Source organism: Panthera uncia, assembly GCF_023721935.1.
Source record: "Panthera uncia isolate 11264 chromosome D3 unlocalized genomic scaffold, Puncia_PCG_1.0 HiC_scaffold_8, whole genome shotgun sequence".
Lineage (NCBI taxonomy): Eukaryota > Metazoa > Chordata > Mammalia > Carnivora > Felidae > Panthera > Panthera uncia.
In genome coordinates this window covers 48,812,244-48,827,276 of record NW_026057586.1, presented here as the reverse complement: position 1 = coordinate 48,827,276, position 15,033 = coordinate 48,812,244, and the positions used below count along the sequence as shown (strand labels likewise).

The 15,033-nt window shown below is 44.3% G+C and overlaps 1 protein-coding gene across 1 annotated transcript in view; it reads left to right on the top strand.

Moving 5' to 3' along the window:
• GATA6 (GATA binding protein 6) overlaps positions 1-10,138 on the top strand; it is a 31,458-nt gene extending 21,320 nt beyond the window's left edge. Inside the window, exon 7 of the mRNA XM_049620368.1 lies at positions 9,170-10,138. Within this exon, the coding sequence (XP_049476325.1) occupies positions 9,170-9,337 (168 nt within the window). The 3' untranslated portion in view covers positions 9,338-10,138. The remainder of the gene's footprint in view (positions 1-9,169) is intronic.
• Positions 10,139-15,033: the final 4,895 nt, after the last annotated feature.

Here is a 15,033-nt window from a genome sequence, read left to right as displayed (position 1 = left end):
TTGCAGTCCTGTGAGTAAAGAGTTTCAAGTCAATATCTGAGGATGTTCAAATGCCTGTTTACTTGCTGTGCTGCAGTTTTAGGTGTTGTTAGCATGGCCTGGTTTCACCAGAGTGCACGTGCCAGAATCATATTTTTATCTTATTAAGTACAGACACTTTTAATTTAAAGCTCTGATTAAGCTTATTTGCTTGATTCATGGTGAAGCCTTAGTATGGTCTGCAGTTTAGTCTGGGGTTCACGGAGTAGCAGCTGGAAGGAAATCGATTCAGGCATCCAGGCACTAGCTCCAGCCCTATGTGTGACTGTAGTAAAGCTGCCAAGGTTTTGTAAAGCCTCTGTTTTCCTCCTACTAAAAGGGAAAAGTAATTCCTACCATCTGGTCCTTAAGAGCATTGTGTAGCATAAGTGGGAGATGCCTGCAGACCTCTTTGAAGCTCAAGGAGAACAGTATTATTTAAATATAATCTTGGAAGTTAATAGTGATGTGCTTTATTTTTGCATGGCATTTTTTTTTCATCCCAAGGCATTAGAAATAAATCCTTACTTTCCTTTAAGAGATGTAGAGCTATTGTGTTAACAAAGTAACTACATTTTAAATAATTTTATTCTGATCGCCACAATTTTTCATTCCTTGTGACAGTACTTTCATAATGCTTTCTTGTAAATGCTGCTTGGTTCTCAGACCATGGTCTGCTTTTTCCGATCGAAATGGGGAGATGAGGATACTCATCCAATCTGAAAAAACAGTTGTTGTTTTTTTTTTTTTTTAAATAAAAGATCATAATTTACCAGGTTTTAAATCTTTCCGCAGGATCCTTTGCCACCTAATTTGACAACTAGAGTCATCCATTTTGATTCATTTTAGAAGATAAACCTTTTCTTTAGAATGCTGGTGACTTCAAGTTGTGGGGCACCCCAGCCCCCGCCATTTATGTTTGTATGTTAACATTTTACTGATAGTCCCAGGGCACTCATAAACACTGGGTGTGCCTTTCATCACCGTGACAAACTTGGTATGGGTGCATAGATGCATGAAACAATGGGATCCTTTGCCCAGGTTAGATTGTATAGAATTGTCCTTACCTACTTGGAAAGGGCAGCGTCCTGGGGACTGGATATAACCTGGGCTACTCAGGCCCAGAAGGGGCGTGAGGCCCCAAGGGGACAGCCAGTGAGTTCTTCATTAAAGAACTTGCTTGTTAAATTACAAGGAAATAAGTAAAATATTTTGCTGAAAACTGAGTTAGGTCATTGGCTGCAGTGATCATGACTCTCCCTGCTTGTGAGAGAAGGCGCTATGTTCTCTTGCTTTGAGTTGTTACTGGAGACGGGTTTCACGGGTCCTGATGGAGACAGAACTCTTGTGTTTCTGTATCTTGTGCCACTTCCTAAACTATTAGTGAGTCACTTTTGTGTCTGGTCCTATGACCTCCATCCAAACTGCAATGAGTGTAGTTTTTAGGGTGGAAGTTAAGATTTATCTGAAAGTGTTTCTCCTTTGTTGGGATTAGTTTTTTTTTTTTTTAACTTGAGGCAGGCCACTGTAAAGCACTGCAAGAGCCTAACCTAGAGGTTACAAAAGCAGAGAAGAGAGCGTTGGCAGTGAGGGATGGCCGGCTTCCCCTCACACAAGAAAAAGCCGTAACCACAAGCTTACTTAGATGTGTAGGAAGGACAGATCAGAGGCCATGGAAGCCGACAGTCTGAATTCGAGTTAAAGAGGCAGTGTGATCATCATCAAAGTCTCATGCTCTGGGAATGATCACACACTCACCCTGAACCTGCCTGGGGTGCAGTGTTTTGTTTCTTCAGATCAAGGCTCCATCGAGAGAGATTATGGCATGGAGGACTAAACACACCCCAGTTGACTCCTTTTTGGTTCCCTTCCTCAAAAATGAAATTTATGTTTATAATTCATAAGCTAGAGGACCTGTGTTATTCTTCTGTGGGGTGGCTGTGTTCTGTAAGGGTTTCCTTAGCTCTGATGGGTTGCCCAGCCGACGCAGCCTTAGGAGGGGTCTCTGGGCCTGCCTGTAAGGTTGTGTGTGAAGTAGAGGCGGAGAAAGAGAACTGACAGGGTGGGTGAGCCCACTGTGAGCCAGACACTGCTGGCCACTGACTCTACGAGTTTATCAGCTCAGAAATCCTTGACTTTTCAGATATATGTCCAAAAATTATTCTCACAGGAAAAGAAAAAAGTCCATGTGACCTACAGATGAGCTGTGTCTGCTTCACAGGCTAGTGGACATTTTCCGTGTCCTGGCTGCAGCAGCCTGGTTGTCCCTGAAGTCATTTATTCCTTTAAGAGGGAGATTTCCAGCCCAGCTGCTCTGCCAGGTCTCCTACCTAGCCTGGCCTGGGTTCAGTGCTAAGCCCAGGCTGAGTCTGGTGCTGATAACACATTCTTTCAACAGGAAGTGCCTCCATTTTCAGTTGTCTGTAGGAGGGTGGAGGGCAGATAAGCTGTGAATGGAAACACAGAACAGATTTCGGCCCCACCCTCAGAATGTACTTTGATCAGAGAAAGAGCCAGGACCTCCGCCTGCCTGAACTGTCCACCAGAAGGAGGAAGGATGGTTCAGCTGTGGGCAATCTGAGGTGCTCCCCTCTGCCTCTGTCCAGAAACACTGGCTGGGTTAGATGGGTGTAGGTGAGTCAAATACCTGCTTTTGCTGAACTAAAGTCCTTTCAAGGTTTCAACTAGATGTGGGAAAACATTAACCAATTGAAATTTATGCCTGTAATTTTGTGTGCATGTCCTTGGGTCTAGGGTCTTAAGTTTTCTGATTTTCCCTCCAAATTGTACTGATCTTGATAGGTAGCTCTTGAATATACTAAAGAGGAAAATACACTTAAGACGAACAATGATGTGACAAGCCAGGTTTCTAAAGGAGAGTTGTGCCAATTCTAGATTTCTTATATGGTTAGAATACTGGTGTTGAGTGTTTGGTGTTTTAACTTACATGCAACCGTGTTTCGTGTGTACATGGCTGGCTAGGTTCCAACCGATGCTAGGTGGCATGGAGGTAGGTGACTTCAGGGGTACATGGCCCTTCTGGCCCTCCTTTCTCTCTGTTACTTCCTCCTCTCTGGTTCCTCTCTATTTTTTCCCCTGCTACTTTATGACTCTTTCCAGGCTGGCTCATCCCTCAAGTGCTTTTGCATCATATTTCTGGTGCTAATGTCTTCAACCTTCCTCAAAGTTAGACAGCACTACTCCTTTCAGTTAAAATATTCAAAGGAAGGTATAGATGGCTGATAGATGGTCCCCTGGCCCTACCTCTCTTGGGTTCCCCTGAAATACTTACGCTTGTGCATAAATTTTACTGATGACATAGTTATATCCTTCTGTTTTTCATTTAACATTGCATTATAGGATTTTTTCCCACTTTGCCACATGATCTTATTTTTAATAATTGCATCATAGTTCACTGAGCGGATGGACCTTGCTTTTCCAAACCATCTTGTATTATTCGGTATTAGATTATTTACGTGATCCCCACTATTGTAAATAACTGTGCCATGAATGTCTTCCCATGAGGAGCCTTTCCCTTCCTTTGAATTCTTTCCTTGTAAACACATCTCCAGAAGTGCAATTACAGAGCTCAGTAGGATATAAAGTTCTTGATGGCTCTGCTTAAGGCATGTACCAGAATATAGCTGCACCGGCCATGGATGAGAGGACTGGGGTTGTCAGAGTCTCATCAGATCTTATCACGTGATCTCATTATGTATCATTACATAAAATTTTTATTTTATTTTTATCTTATTTTTTTATTTAAATAAGCCCTACTCCCAATGTGGGGCTTGAACCCAATGACCCTGAGATCAAGAGTCTCATGCTCTAGGAGCACCTGGGTGGTTCAGCGGGTTAAGCGTCTGACTTCAGCTCAGGTCATGATCTCGCAGTTTGTGAGTTCGAGCCCCGCGTTGGGCTCTGTGCTGACAGCTCGGGGCCTGGAGCCAGCTTCTGATTCTGTGTCTTCCTCTCTCTCTCTCTCTCTCTCTGTCTCAAAAATAAATGAACATTAAAAAAAAATTACCGACTGAGCCAGCCAGGTGCTCCATAAACATTTTATTTTTTATTGAGGTATGAGTGACATACAAAAGAAAGCTGTACACTGCAGTATTTCATGTTGAAATAGTGTATCCCCATCTACAAATAAGGGTCTCGGTTGTTGGGCACAAGCACATTTTTTTTTCTGAGAAAGTCAGATGTCACTTTTGATTTCAAATGAGCTGATGTTTTTCAGGTACTCATCACTCATGTAATTTGGGATTTGCCTGTCCTTTGACGTAGGAGTCATTTTTGACTGATCAAAGAAGACAATAGGTATTTCAGTTGGTAGCTGTTAGGATTATTGCTCAGGTGTTAAGAATAATGTTCAAGGTATTAGGATTTCTTTAATGTGGTTTATTTGAAGAAGGCCCATGAGCCTTTTGAAGGGCTAAAGAAGCACCTTGTTTTGTTTTGTTCTCTGAAGAGTTGTCAGTAACAATTAGAAGAAGGTCGTTGCTGGGGCACCTGGGTGGCTCAGTCGGTTGAGTGTCCAACTTTGGCTCAGGTCATGACCTCATGGTTCGTGAGTTTGAGCCCCGCATTAGGCTAGATGCTGTCAGCGCAGAGCCAGCTTCAGATCCTCTGTCTCCCCCTACCTCCCCTCTGGGCTCACGTTCTTCCTCAAAAATAAAATAAGCATTTGAAAAAAAAAAAAAAAAAAAAAAAAAGATGGTCATTGTTGAGGTGGTTTTCAGTTAGCTCTGAATGAGTTCCACCTTTGCTCCCACCAAGTGATGGTGGTAAGTCTCCCCACCCTGGCAAAGGTGGGGAGATTAAATTAGGTCTGTGTTCCTTAACAATAATAATAAAATCATACTAATAGTGCTGTTTGCTTCTGTCATTTTCCTGTTGTCAGATACTGTTGTAAAGGCTTTATGTATCTTAATGAATTGAGTTCTTGCAATAACCTCAGGATACAGATGCGTCTTTTTTAGCTTCCATTTTCAAGGTGAGGAACCTGAGGCATAGAGAGTTTTAGATGAGGCCTTCTCGGTTACCTCTCCCACATTGTGCCCTTGCCCCTTTTGCTTAATCCTTCTGTTTCAGCTGGCTTTGCTTGAGAATGTGCCCTGCATGCCTCCCCTTCTGAATACCCTTTCCTCACCAGTAATAATGGCTTCCCTTGATGCTTACCATGGCAAGGCACCATGCTGATGCTTTTGCAAACATTGAATTGTCACAGCCTTACTTGATGGGTGATGTGAGGGCTAGTTTCTAGTTTCCCCAGGAGGAGGCTCGGAGAGGTGACCTCACTCAGTAGGCGGCTGAAGCAGGGTAATGCTTGCAAGTCCGTCCATATTAGTCCCCAGCGTTGCAGGCTGTGTGTGGCCCACCCCCGGAATCCTTTCCCCTCTGTGGTTCCATTTTAGACCTACTGCTCCCTTTCAATGTCTCAGCCACTCATTTATCATCTGTGATGGGCAGTTGACCATTCTTACTTTCAAGTATGTATGTGGCCTGGGAGCTCACCCAGGGAGCGTCTGTCTCCTTGGGCTCATAGATCCAGTGCCTGGCTCTCATAAACATCTTGCTAATGTTTCTTGTTGCTGACCTGTGGTGGTGACGACCCCTCTGCTATCTCAGCATGTCTGGCCATGTGAGGCGGGCTGCTTCCTGGGCCGATCTGGGTGGGTACCCTCTTTCTTTCAGAAAGTCTCGCTGTGGTGAAGTCAGATTTAGTCAGAGAAATGCACATGTGCTTTTTTCTGGGAATAGGTAGATCAATATGGAATTGGGTGTGACCCATCACTTATAAGTGCACCCACTCTGCTGGTTGTATGATAGCTCCTTTCTAAAATGCGGAGTACTGGAGTATCACCCTTTTGTTTATTTTTTTGGGGATTAAATCTGGGTCTGTGATGGGTTTGCTCATAGTGGAGTTTCTGGAATTAATGACTAAAGTTACTTTACCCTATTTATACGGGTAACCAAATCCATAGTTTTGTTGGTGTGTTTGACAGGATTATTTCAGCTATTTCAAATTCTAAGTTTTTGACATCTCAGTGACTTTGTGAAGTTTGCTTTCTTATGTACCCAAAGCCCTCAGTTTAAGTCTTATGTTAAAATGTTAAATAATTAATCAATTTTTAAAAAATGTTTGTTTATTTTTGAGAGAGAGCTTGAGCACGCAAGAGTTGGGGGTGGGACAAAGAGAGGAGGACAAAAGATCCAAAACAGGCTCTGCACTGACAACAATGAGCCCAATGTAGGGCTCGAACTCACCAGTTGTGAGATCATGACCTGGGCCAAAGTCAGTTGCTTAACCGACTGAGCTACCCAGGTGCCCCTAAGTTTGTGTTAATTTAAAAAGAAGTTTGAGTGTGGCAGTACTGTTGTCGCTGCATTTTTACAAACCCACCTTTTTGCCAGGAAAGGGATGGATTGGTTAGCTGTGAGGGGCTGGCTTTGGTCTGTCCATTTGGGAGGAAGTGGAGATGGGCAGATAGGAAGTCCCATGGCCAGACCCTCCTTCCCAGCCTCATGTGGTTATTGTGAAGATTGGAGAGAAAAACAAGATTTTTTTTCCAGAAAGAGCAAAACCACTCTGACTTCCAGGCTCCCGAGTGGAGCCAAGGGGGCTCAGCATACCTTTCAGTTCAGCCTGTGTCTGGTGCCCCGTGTTTCTCTGAAGGAGATATAACATCAGCTCAGCCAGACAAATGGATGTTTTGAAAAGCACAAAACATTCTAGCTGTGTCAAAAAAACAAACATCCAGTAATTTGTGGGATTAAGCCTTGAAAGCTAGGAAGAAATAATGAACTTCAGAGCTTTCTAGAAGGAAAAAGCCATGATTTAAGTATGGGATCATGGCTACATTTTAATTTTTTATTATTTTTATCTTTATTTTTTATTTTTTTTTTAACGTTTTTATTCACTTTTTGAGAGACAGAGAGAGGCAGAGTGCAAGCAGGGGAGGGGCAGAGAGTGAGGGAGATACAGAATCTGTAGCAGGCTCCAGGCTCTGAGCTGGAGCTCGATGTGGGGCTCGAACCTATAAACCACAAGATTATGACCTGAGCCAAAGTCGGCTGCTTAACCAACTGAGCCACCCAGGAGCCTCTATCTTTATTTTTTAATAAACTTTTTACTTTGAAGTGATTTTAGGTTTACAAAATCACTTCAAAGTAAGTTACAGAGGTCATGCAGAGGTCTACTGTACCCCTTGGCTCAGTTTCCCCAGATGCCAGCCTTGGGTTTCCATGATGCTTTCATCCAGACCGTGGAAGCAGCATTGGTCCATTAACTGACATAAGGCTCTGTCCCCTAGGTGTCCTTCTCAGACCTGACACCTTAGGCAGTTCTTCTGAGCTTACTCTGGGCTCTGATACTTTCTCAGTGAGCCTCATTCAGCAATTGTGTGACAGTAAGGCCAAGTTCCAGGCTATCAGGCCTAAGACCACAGAGGTGACTGCCCTTCTCAGTGGGGTGGTGCCACATCTTGTCACTGGGATGCTGGCCCGTGGCCCCTCTGTAGCCACAGTGGCTTACATTCTTTCTCCAAAAAGGTGTGGGCTCGCTTGAGAGAGTAGTGGTCTTTCCTCTTGTCTTTTTCTCTTTGGAAGGAAATGAGGGCCCTGTGGATGGGGTCGTAAGCATTCAGTTGGAAGGAAGGCTGGTTCGTGCAGACTTCTAAGCTATGCCAGCTGTCACTGTACCCTGTTCTTTCCCCTGGGACCCTGCGTGTTCCCTTGTGTCCTTATAGATCTTGTAAGTCCTTATCTAAGTGTAGCATGCATACAAATCCCAAGGGAAACACAGCTGTGTTTCCTGTACCTGGCAGGAGGGGACAGCAGGATGTTCTGCAGGTCTAAGTTATGGCTGATGCATGTGTGCGGGCTGAGTTCCGACACCAGAGGGGGCATGTTCTAGAACTCAGAGTGGTGAAGGATGAAGCAGGAAGACATGTTGTGTTGACATGTTGGGGCTTCTCAACCTCTGGGGGCACTGTGTGTGGATGGGGCACTGTCTTTCTGGGTGTTGTTGATGTCATTGACCCCTGTCCTCGGAGCCACACCAGGCCACACCCAAGAGCCACGCCTGGGAACCATGCTAGTCATGGCTAGATTTTTTTTTAAGTGTTTATTTATTTGGGAGGGGAGGGGCAGAGAGGGAGGAAGGAAGAGAGAAAATCCCCAGCAGGCTCCATGCTCAGCACAGAACCCGATGTGGTGCTTGATACCACAAACCGAGATAATGACCTAAGCCAAAGTCAAGAGTCAGACGCTCAACCGACTGAGCCACCCAGGTGCCCCATGCTTAGAATTTTTTAAAAAAGTCAAATGCAACTGTTTTCTTAAACTGTAGTCTAAACATGATTTTAGTTATTTTGGTTTGATTCTACTAAATTATACCATGTTTTCTATTTGGCCTTTCTCATTTGGATGGAAGGAATGAATGAAACAAGAGGAGTGATCTTTTGTTTCAACAAATGATTGCCACCACCATGACAGATATAAGATGTTAGCATTTTCTTTATAATGTGGTCTGCCTTCAAAATGGCCGGTTCTCCTTGAAAAGAATTCAGGTAAATGCGGTAGATACTAAACCTGTGTACACGTGGGTTCATTTTCCATGAAGTCAGTGCTCAAAAATTTCATTTATCATGCCTCGCTGAGCTGTGTGGCTTTCCATATTAGACTTTGGCATAACGGCTAAGGTTGTAGCTCTGCTGTGTGTGTGCGGGGGGGGGGGGGGGGGGGGGGGGGGCTCTGCATTTTCTCTTTTGAAATGATTAGATTGTGTGGGCGTCATTAAGACCTACTTACCTAGGCGGTGTGGTTTGTTTCACTGCCAGAGAGCTGAGAGTTTGGTACTTTTTACAAGTAGGCCTCCTGCAGTTCCTTTTTCCTACCTTTGTCCAGCTGTGCATCTTGCCAGGAATTACTGCTGTGAGTTCTCAAGTTCACAGGAGAATGTTTCTAAGAGTTTACGTGGCCAGGGGTAGGTCAGTGGCACCATGCAACATGGTGGGCAGCTCTTGCCTGGGCCCCCCTGCCCATCTCCTTTGTCTCCATGTGCTTAGCTTGCAAGATGGTGCCGCCTGACAGATTGATCGATAACTGTCTCTCCCCTTCTCTTTCCCCCTCTATCCCTCTCTTCCGCCAGGCGGGCACCTCAGTGATGTCTGGCGCGGGAGAGAGCACTAATCCTGAGAACAGCGAGCTCAAGTACTCAGGTCAAGATGGGTTGTACATAGGCGTCAGCCTGGCCTCCCCGGCCGAAGTCACATCCTCGGTGAGACAGGATTCCTGGTGCGCCCTCGCCCTGGCCTGAGCCCGCTGCGGGGATTTTGTCAAGCCGTCCAGACCAGGGCGAGTATGCTGACAGAACATTCCTCTGACGTGTGATTTCCGTGCCTTTATTTCGAAAGAGATGTATTTCCCAAGAGGCTTGCTCTGCCTTACCACCCTGCCCCTGACTCTGAAGAGCCAGAGAGAAGATGGAGGGCTTCCAGGGAAGGGCCAGTGCAGCCCACAGCACGTCACCTCCTCCTGGCCACGGCCACTTCCAGCCAGCCTGCCTCTGGGTGTGCCGGGGGATCTGACGTCCTCTGTGCCACTTCCAGAAACTGGGACTAGGACCGGGGCCTTGCCTGCTAAGGAATATTGAGAGATTTTTTTTAAAAAAGGGTTTTATGTGTATTGCCCCAAATCATGTGCTTCTTCTGATCGGTTTTGGTTATTCCAGAATTTCTTCGTACCTTTTCCACACCTGAATTTCACGTGCTTTCATGGAGAAGACCATTTGAGGCCATTTGGTACACACCTCTGGAGGCTGAGTCAGTTCGTGAGGTTTCTCGTCAAAAATATTACTCCGTGTGCAAGACTGCATTATGACTTAACGTACACTGTGACTGATGTCTCAAAGTTCACATTGTGGGACTGACCTGAGGTCAGTCGGGATTTGTAAACAGGGTAGCAAACAAGATATTTTTCTTCCATGTAAACAATAATTTTTTTAAAAAGTGCAATTTGCGTTGCAGCAATCAGTGTTAAATCATTTGCATAAGATTTAACAACATTTTTTATAATGAATGTAAACATTTTAACTTAATGGTACTTAAATAATTTAAAAGAAAAATGTTAACTTAGACATTCTTATGCTTCTTTTACAACTACATCCCATTTCTATATTTCCAGTTGTTAAAGAGAAATATTTCAAGAACAAATCTTCTCTCAGGAAAATTGCCTTTATCCATCTGTTAAGAATTTTTATACAAAAACACCAGTATCCCCTCTTTATTTTACTGTGGAATTTGTGCTGGAAAAAATTCAACAAAACTTTACTACCTAACAGATAACATTTGTAAATACTCTAGGCATCTGTACACACTACGATGAAGTCTATCGTGTGACTGACCCACAGGCAGGTTGGTTTACATTAAATTTTTTAAGAATGGGATGTCCTATGGAAACCTATTTCACCAGAGTTTTAAAAATAAAAAGGGTATTGTTTTGTCTTCTGTACAGTGAGTTCCTTCCCTTTTAGTTTCATTTTGATACTGTATGTGGCTAGAGATACGCCTATAAAACAAGCGCATGTGATGTTTGCAAATTGCCTGTTGGCTTTCCTTTCAATGAATTGTCCTTTTGGAGCTGCTTTATACCTTGGTTTATTTGAAGTTGGCACATGGAGTCAGTTATCATCTTCAATTTGCACTGGGGACAACTTTTATAAGTGAAAAGGACCCAGTATTATATGACTGTCTGAGATTATAAGCATTCTATTTAGGACTGATCCCTAAAAACTTTTAAAAAGTCCAGAGTTTCTTTCCCTCTGAATGAAATTTACTCTAAGACCCAGAAACAGAATGGTTTTCCTTTCTAGTTCCTGCTTTTGCAAAGTGCCACCAAGCCTCCACATTCACCTGAGGTTGAAGTCCCTAACACTCAGCAGAAGAGGGAAAAGGATCTGAACAGTCTTGGATTTCAGAAAACCGGGAGACTGTTTCATAACTCAATGGTGGCATTTCATTTTGGCTCCTTAAGTGTGGGACACTTCTTACTTCTTTTCGTGTATGATTATAGTTATTCTGTGGGAGCCCATCTGAGTCTTTCAAGAGAGGGGAAGTCTTGCTTTGTGGTGGGTTGTATTGCCAGTGAGACCCAAGGCTGGGGAGTGTGTGTGTCTGGGGAGGTCCCTGAAGCCCACACACACTGTACAGCGGGCTAGAGCAACGTTACTTGGTGTGGAGTCAGACCACTAGGCTTGAGGTCCCTGCTCTGCACACAGGAGGTCTGTGGCCTTGGGCAAGTTGTCCCATTCTCATTTTCCTCATCTGTAAAATAAGGCCAATTAACATATAACTCCTAGGATAGTCCATGTGAAGTGCCTAGAGCAGTGCCTGGCATGTAGTAAGTACTAAGAGTTGACTTTGAAGGGGGAGTGACAGGAGCTCTTACCACATGAAGGTTTTGAATGTCTTACTCCCTGTGGGGTATTTAAACGTTTATGGTGTGTGAGGGTCTGGTGCCCCTTGGCTCACTTGCACTGCTTGAAAAAAGCTGGGGTGAGTGAAATGAGGGATCCCCAGCTCAAGGGATGGCAGAGATGGAGGGAGGGAGCACCCTTGGGAGACACTAGTCTCAGTTTGGCTTTTCCAGGACAGGGTTGGTGTGACAGCAGAAGAAAATCATTATTCCGACTGACTCCTTTTTTCCCTCCTCCCTTTTATGGTTCTCGGTTCTCATTACTTTGAGTGCTTTCTGGTGGGTTGGGAGTTGTTAAGAGTTAACATGCTCTGATTGGAAAATGAATTTTTCTTATTGGGGCTTCCAAACAATCTTTTTTCTGGGGGTGGTCTCAGATGTTGCTCCTTCCAAACCTAAGACAACATTGGGTTCCTAAGGCTCTGTTTTTTTGTTTTTTTTAAATATAATTCTTTCCCCTCTGTGTTCTGGCTTTCATGAAATAAATTACAAGGGTCAGAACAAGGGGAAATGGGGCTTCTTGTCCTAACACAACAAAATCCCTTAATCTGGGGCCTTTTCAATCGTAACTTTCTCACCTGTGATTGCATAAAGAAGCTTGATAATTTTGTTTTTAATTTTTAATATTTTTATTTATTTTTGAGAGACAGAGCATGAGTGGGAGAGGGGCAGAGAGAGAGGGAGACACAGAATCCGAAGCAGGCTCCAGGCTCTGAGCTGTCAGCACAGAGCCTGGTGCGGGGCTGGAACTCACCAACCACGAGATTGTGACCCGAGCTGAGGTCAGACGTTCAACCGACTGAGCCACCCAGGGGCCCCTCAAAAGGGAGTGCATTTAAATAGATGGTGCACTTCAGCTTAGAATCTTCAGACACATTTCTGTGGACAGAATTCAGAATTCAGACAGAATTCCTGTCCTCTGTCACCATGGCTGATTTTAGGCCGTCTTACATAACTGAAGGCTCTGTCTGGGGTCTCTCTTCGGGGTCACTTTGTGTTGTTTCCTGGTGCCTATGGGAGAGTCAGGAAAGCAAAAGGAGCCATTCATTTCCCCCTGCAAATAAATTAACTTGTTGCTCGTGGGGAGTGTTTTCCCCTGTCCTTGGAAATTTGATGTAATTTCAGATCATAGATAAATTGACTGCTAGGAGGGCAATACAGCATGTCTCTGGTGGCCATGCCAAATTCCAGGCTGCTTTTAATTTGGGGCAGTGTGGTAGCTTTGCCGCCTTAAGTTCTATGTACTGGCATTTTCCATGGGGTCTTCAGATCCTGTGACTCTGAGAAGGAGATCATAGGTGTGTGTATAAGCGAGGCAAGATGGGGGAGCAGGGATCAAACATTCACGCAGGGTAAGGCAGCTCTTGCTGATTAAAATGCATTTTGTTTCTGGTCTGAAATGTCAAGTCAGCTTGGAAAGACTCCTTATCTATCCTCTGTTGTTTGGAAGCTTTAATGGGCAGTAAGGTATGAATCTGATTATTTTAAATGAGAAACCAATATTGATAAATTTGCTAGACCACATCTTTCAAAACAGGGTCTGTGGTAAAAATTTGATGCCTACAGCTCTGGCCACTTGAGGCTTCGAGATGGATCCTGTGCTGCTTGAATCTTTAGCTGCAGTTGAAGCAGACTCTTCTGCTGTGGTCCCTGGAGGTGGTGGGGGATGGTGGGGGGTCAGGGAGAAGGTGGTAGCCACCTGTAGGACCTGCAGAGGAAAAGAATCACATGGTGTCTTCAGTTGGTTCAAATGTAAGCTATTAGTAGGCTGAAAGCCTAAGTAAATTCATAGGGACTTTGGATAAAATAAATTATGGTTGATACTTATAAATAGCTTCTAAAGGAAGAAGTTAGGATGTTGCAGATACACATCGAACCTCTGAGTTAGACGTTAGAGCAAGAGACCACGCTCCCACCAAGGACGCTGGCATCTCCCACCTCTGCACTGGAGAACTGGTGGGTGAGGGGGTCTGCACAGCAATTCCTGCCCAGCAGCCGGCACAGGGAAGTGAGCGTTCCACAGCTGATGTCACTGTTTTAGTTCAAGAGATACTTATTTTGCTTGGAACCTTTTTTTGTGTTTTTGCTTGTTTTTAAAGAATCAACTTTTAAAAAATGGCTACAATATAGCAATTAAAGGTGAAATAATGTTTAATTAGTGGAAGGGCTTATATTTCAGTCATCAGCGGTTCGCTTTGGCAAAGACATTTCCTCTCTCTGGACCTCAGTCTCCGGATCAGCCATAAAATGGAGAAATCAAGCAGCAAGTTTGCTCACAGATTCCTTCCATCTGCATTCGCTGCCCACGGTCTCTTGTGTAGATTACATGCAAGGGTGATGGTGGGTTTGTGGGAAGCTGGTAGACCTGGAATGTCCTTCTAGCTCTCTTCTGGTTCCCTCACCACCTCAAGTCTTGATCTGTGGAGGCCATGTCCTCCTGTTGCCTCAGATCGCAGAGGGGGAGAATCCTGGTCGTATTCGTGAACTTAGGGGCTTTGTGAGAGGTGCTGCCCCACCCCCGATGCCAAACCTGCTTGGTCTGGGGCCCCTGATATAAAACTTATACAGCGATACGGACCCAGACCGGAAAATGGAAACGTCTGGCAGCTGAGCAGTCCACAGAACAAGGAAAAAACAGCTTTGCTTTGCTTGGCCCATTGCTTCAATATCTTGTAGTTGGTTTTTTATTTCTTGGAAACAACCAACTTTTCATTGTTGTTTGCCTTCTGTGTCTTCTCTTTAGCCATTAGGAGTTTTCCTCCCTGTCTCTCCACCCCTTCCCCGGCTTTTACTCTTATTTTTGTGAACTCAGTTCCTTTAACACTCCAAGACTAGTCCAAAACAATAATAGCAAATATTTATCTAGAGCGATGCACCAGTTTCTATACAAAGTGCTGCACGTATGTGGATTTATGTAATCCTCACACCAGGTGAATGAAGTGGTGCTGTCCCCATTTTACAGATAGTGTCTACAGAGGCACAGAGACGTTAAGGTTACAAGGTGGCACAACTGGAATTTGAGTCCCGGCAGTCTGGCAGTCCGGCAGTCCGGCTCCAGAGCACATGTTCTTAATCTCTCCGCCATATTGTCTTTTCATCTTGATTTAAAGGAGAAGAAATTGAAGAATGCAGAATGGAAGCCAGGACTGCCTGAGAATTAAGGCTAGGTTTTTCATCTCTCCCCTAGCATCTCAGAGATAGCTGTGATTCGCAGCACAGGTATGCCCAGCCTAGATGGAAGACCCCTTGTCAATGTCTGTTTGTTCCTATTACAGGTTTCTTTAGAATGTGGAAGGTAGTTGTGTAGTTGTGTAGTTGTTAGCTGTAAAGTCATGAGTTTGGAGGTGTTGTGCGGTGTAGGAGCAATTTGCTTGCCTTTTTTTCACAGAACCTCAGGTAAGGCTTCTTATGCTCTTACCTAGCTTGAAAGATTAAGGTAAACCATTTTGCAAAGTATAACAAGGCAAAATTCTTAATTGTAGTTGAAACTGCACATGAGAGAACAAGGAATACTTCATTGTGGTGTCAAATCTTTCTATG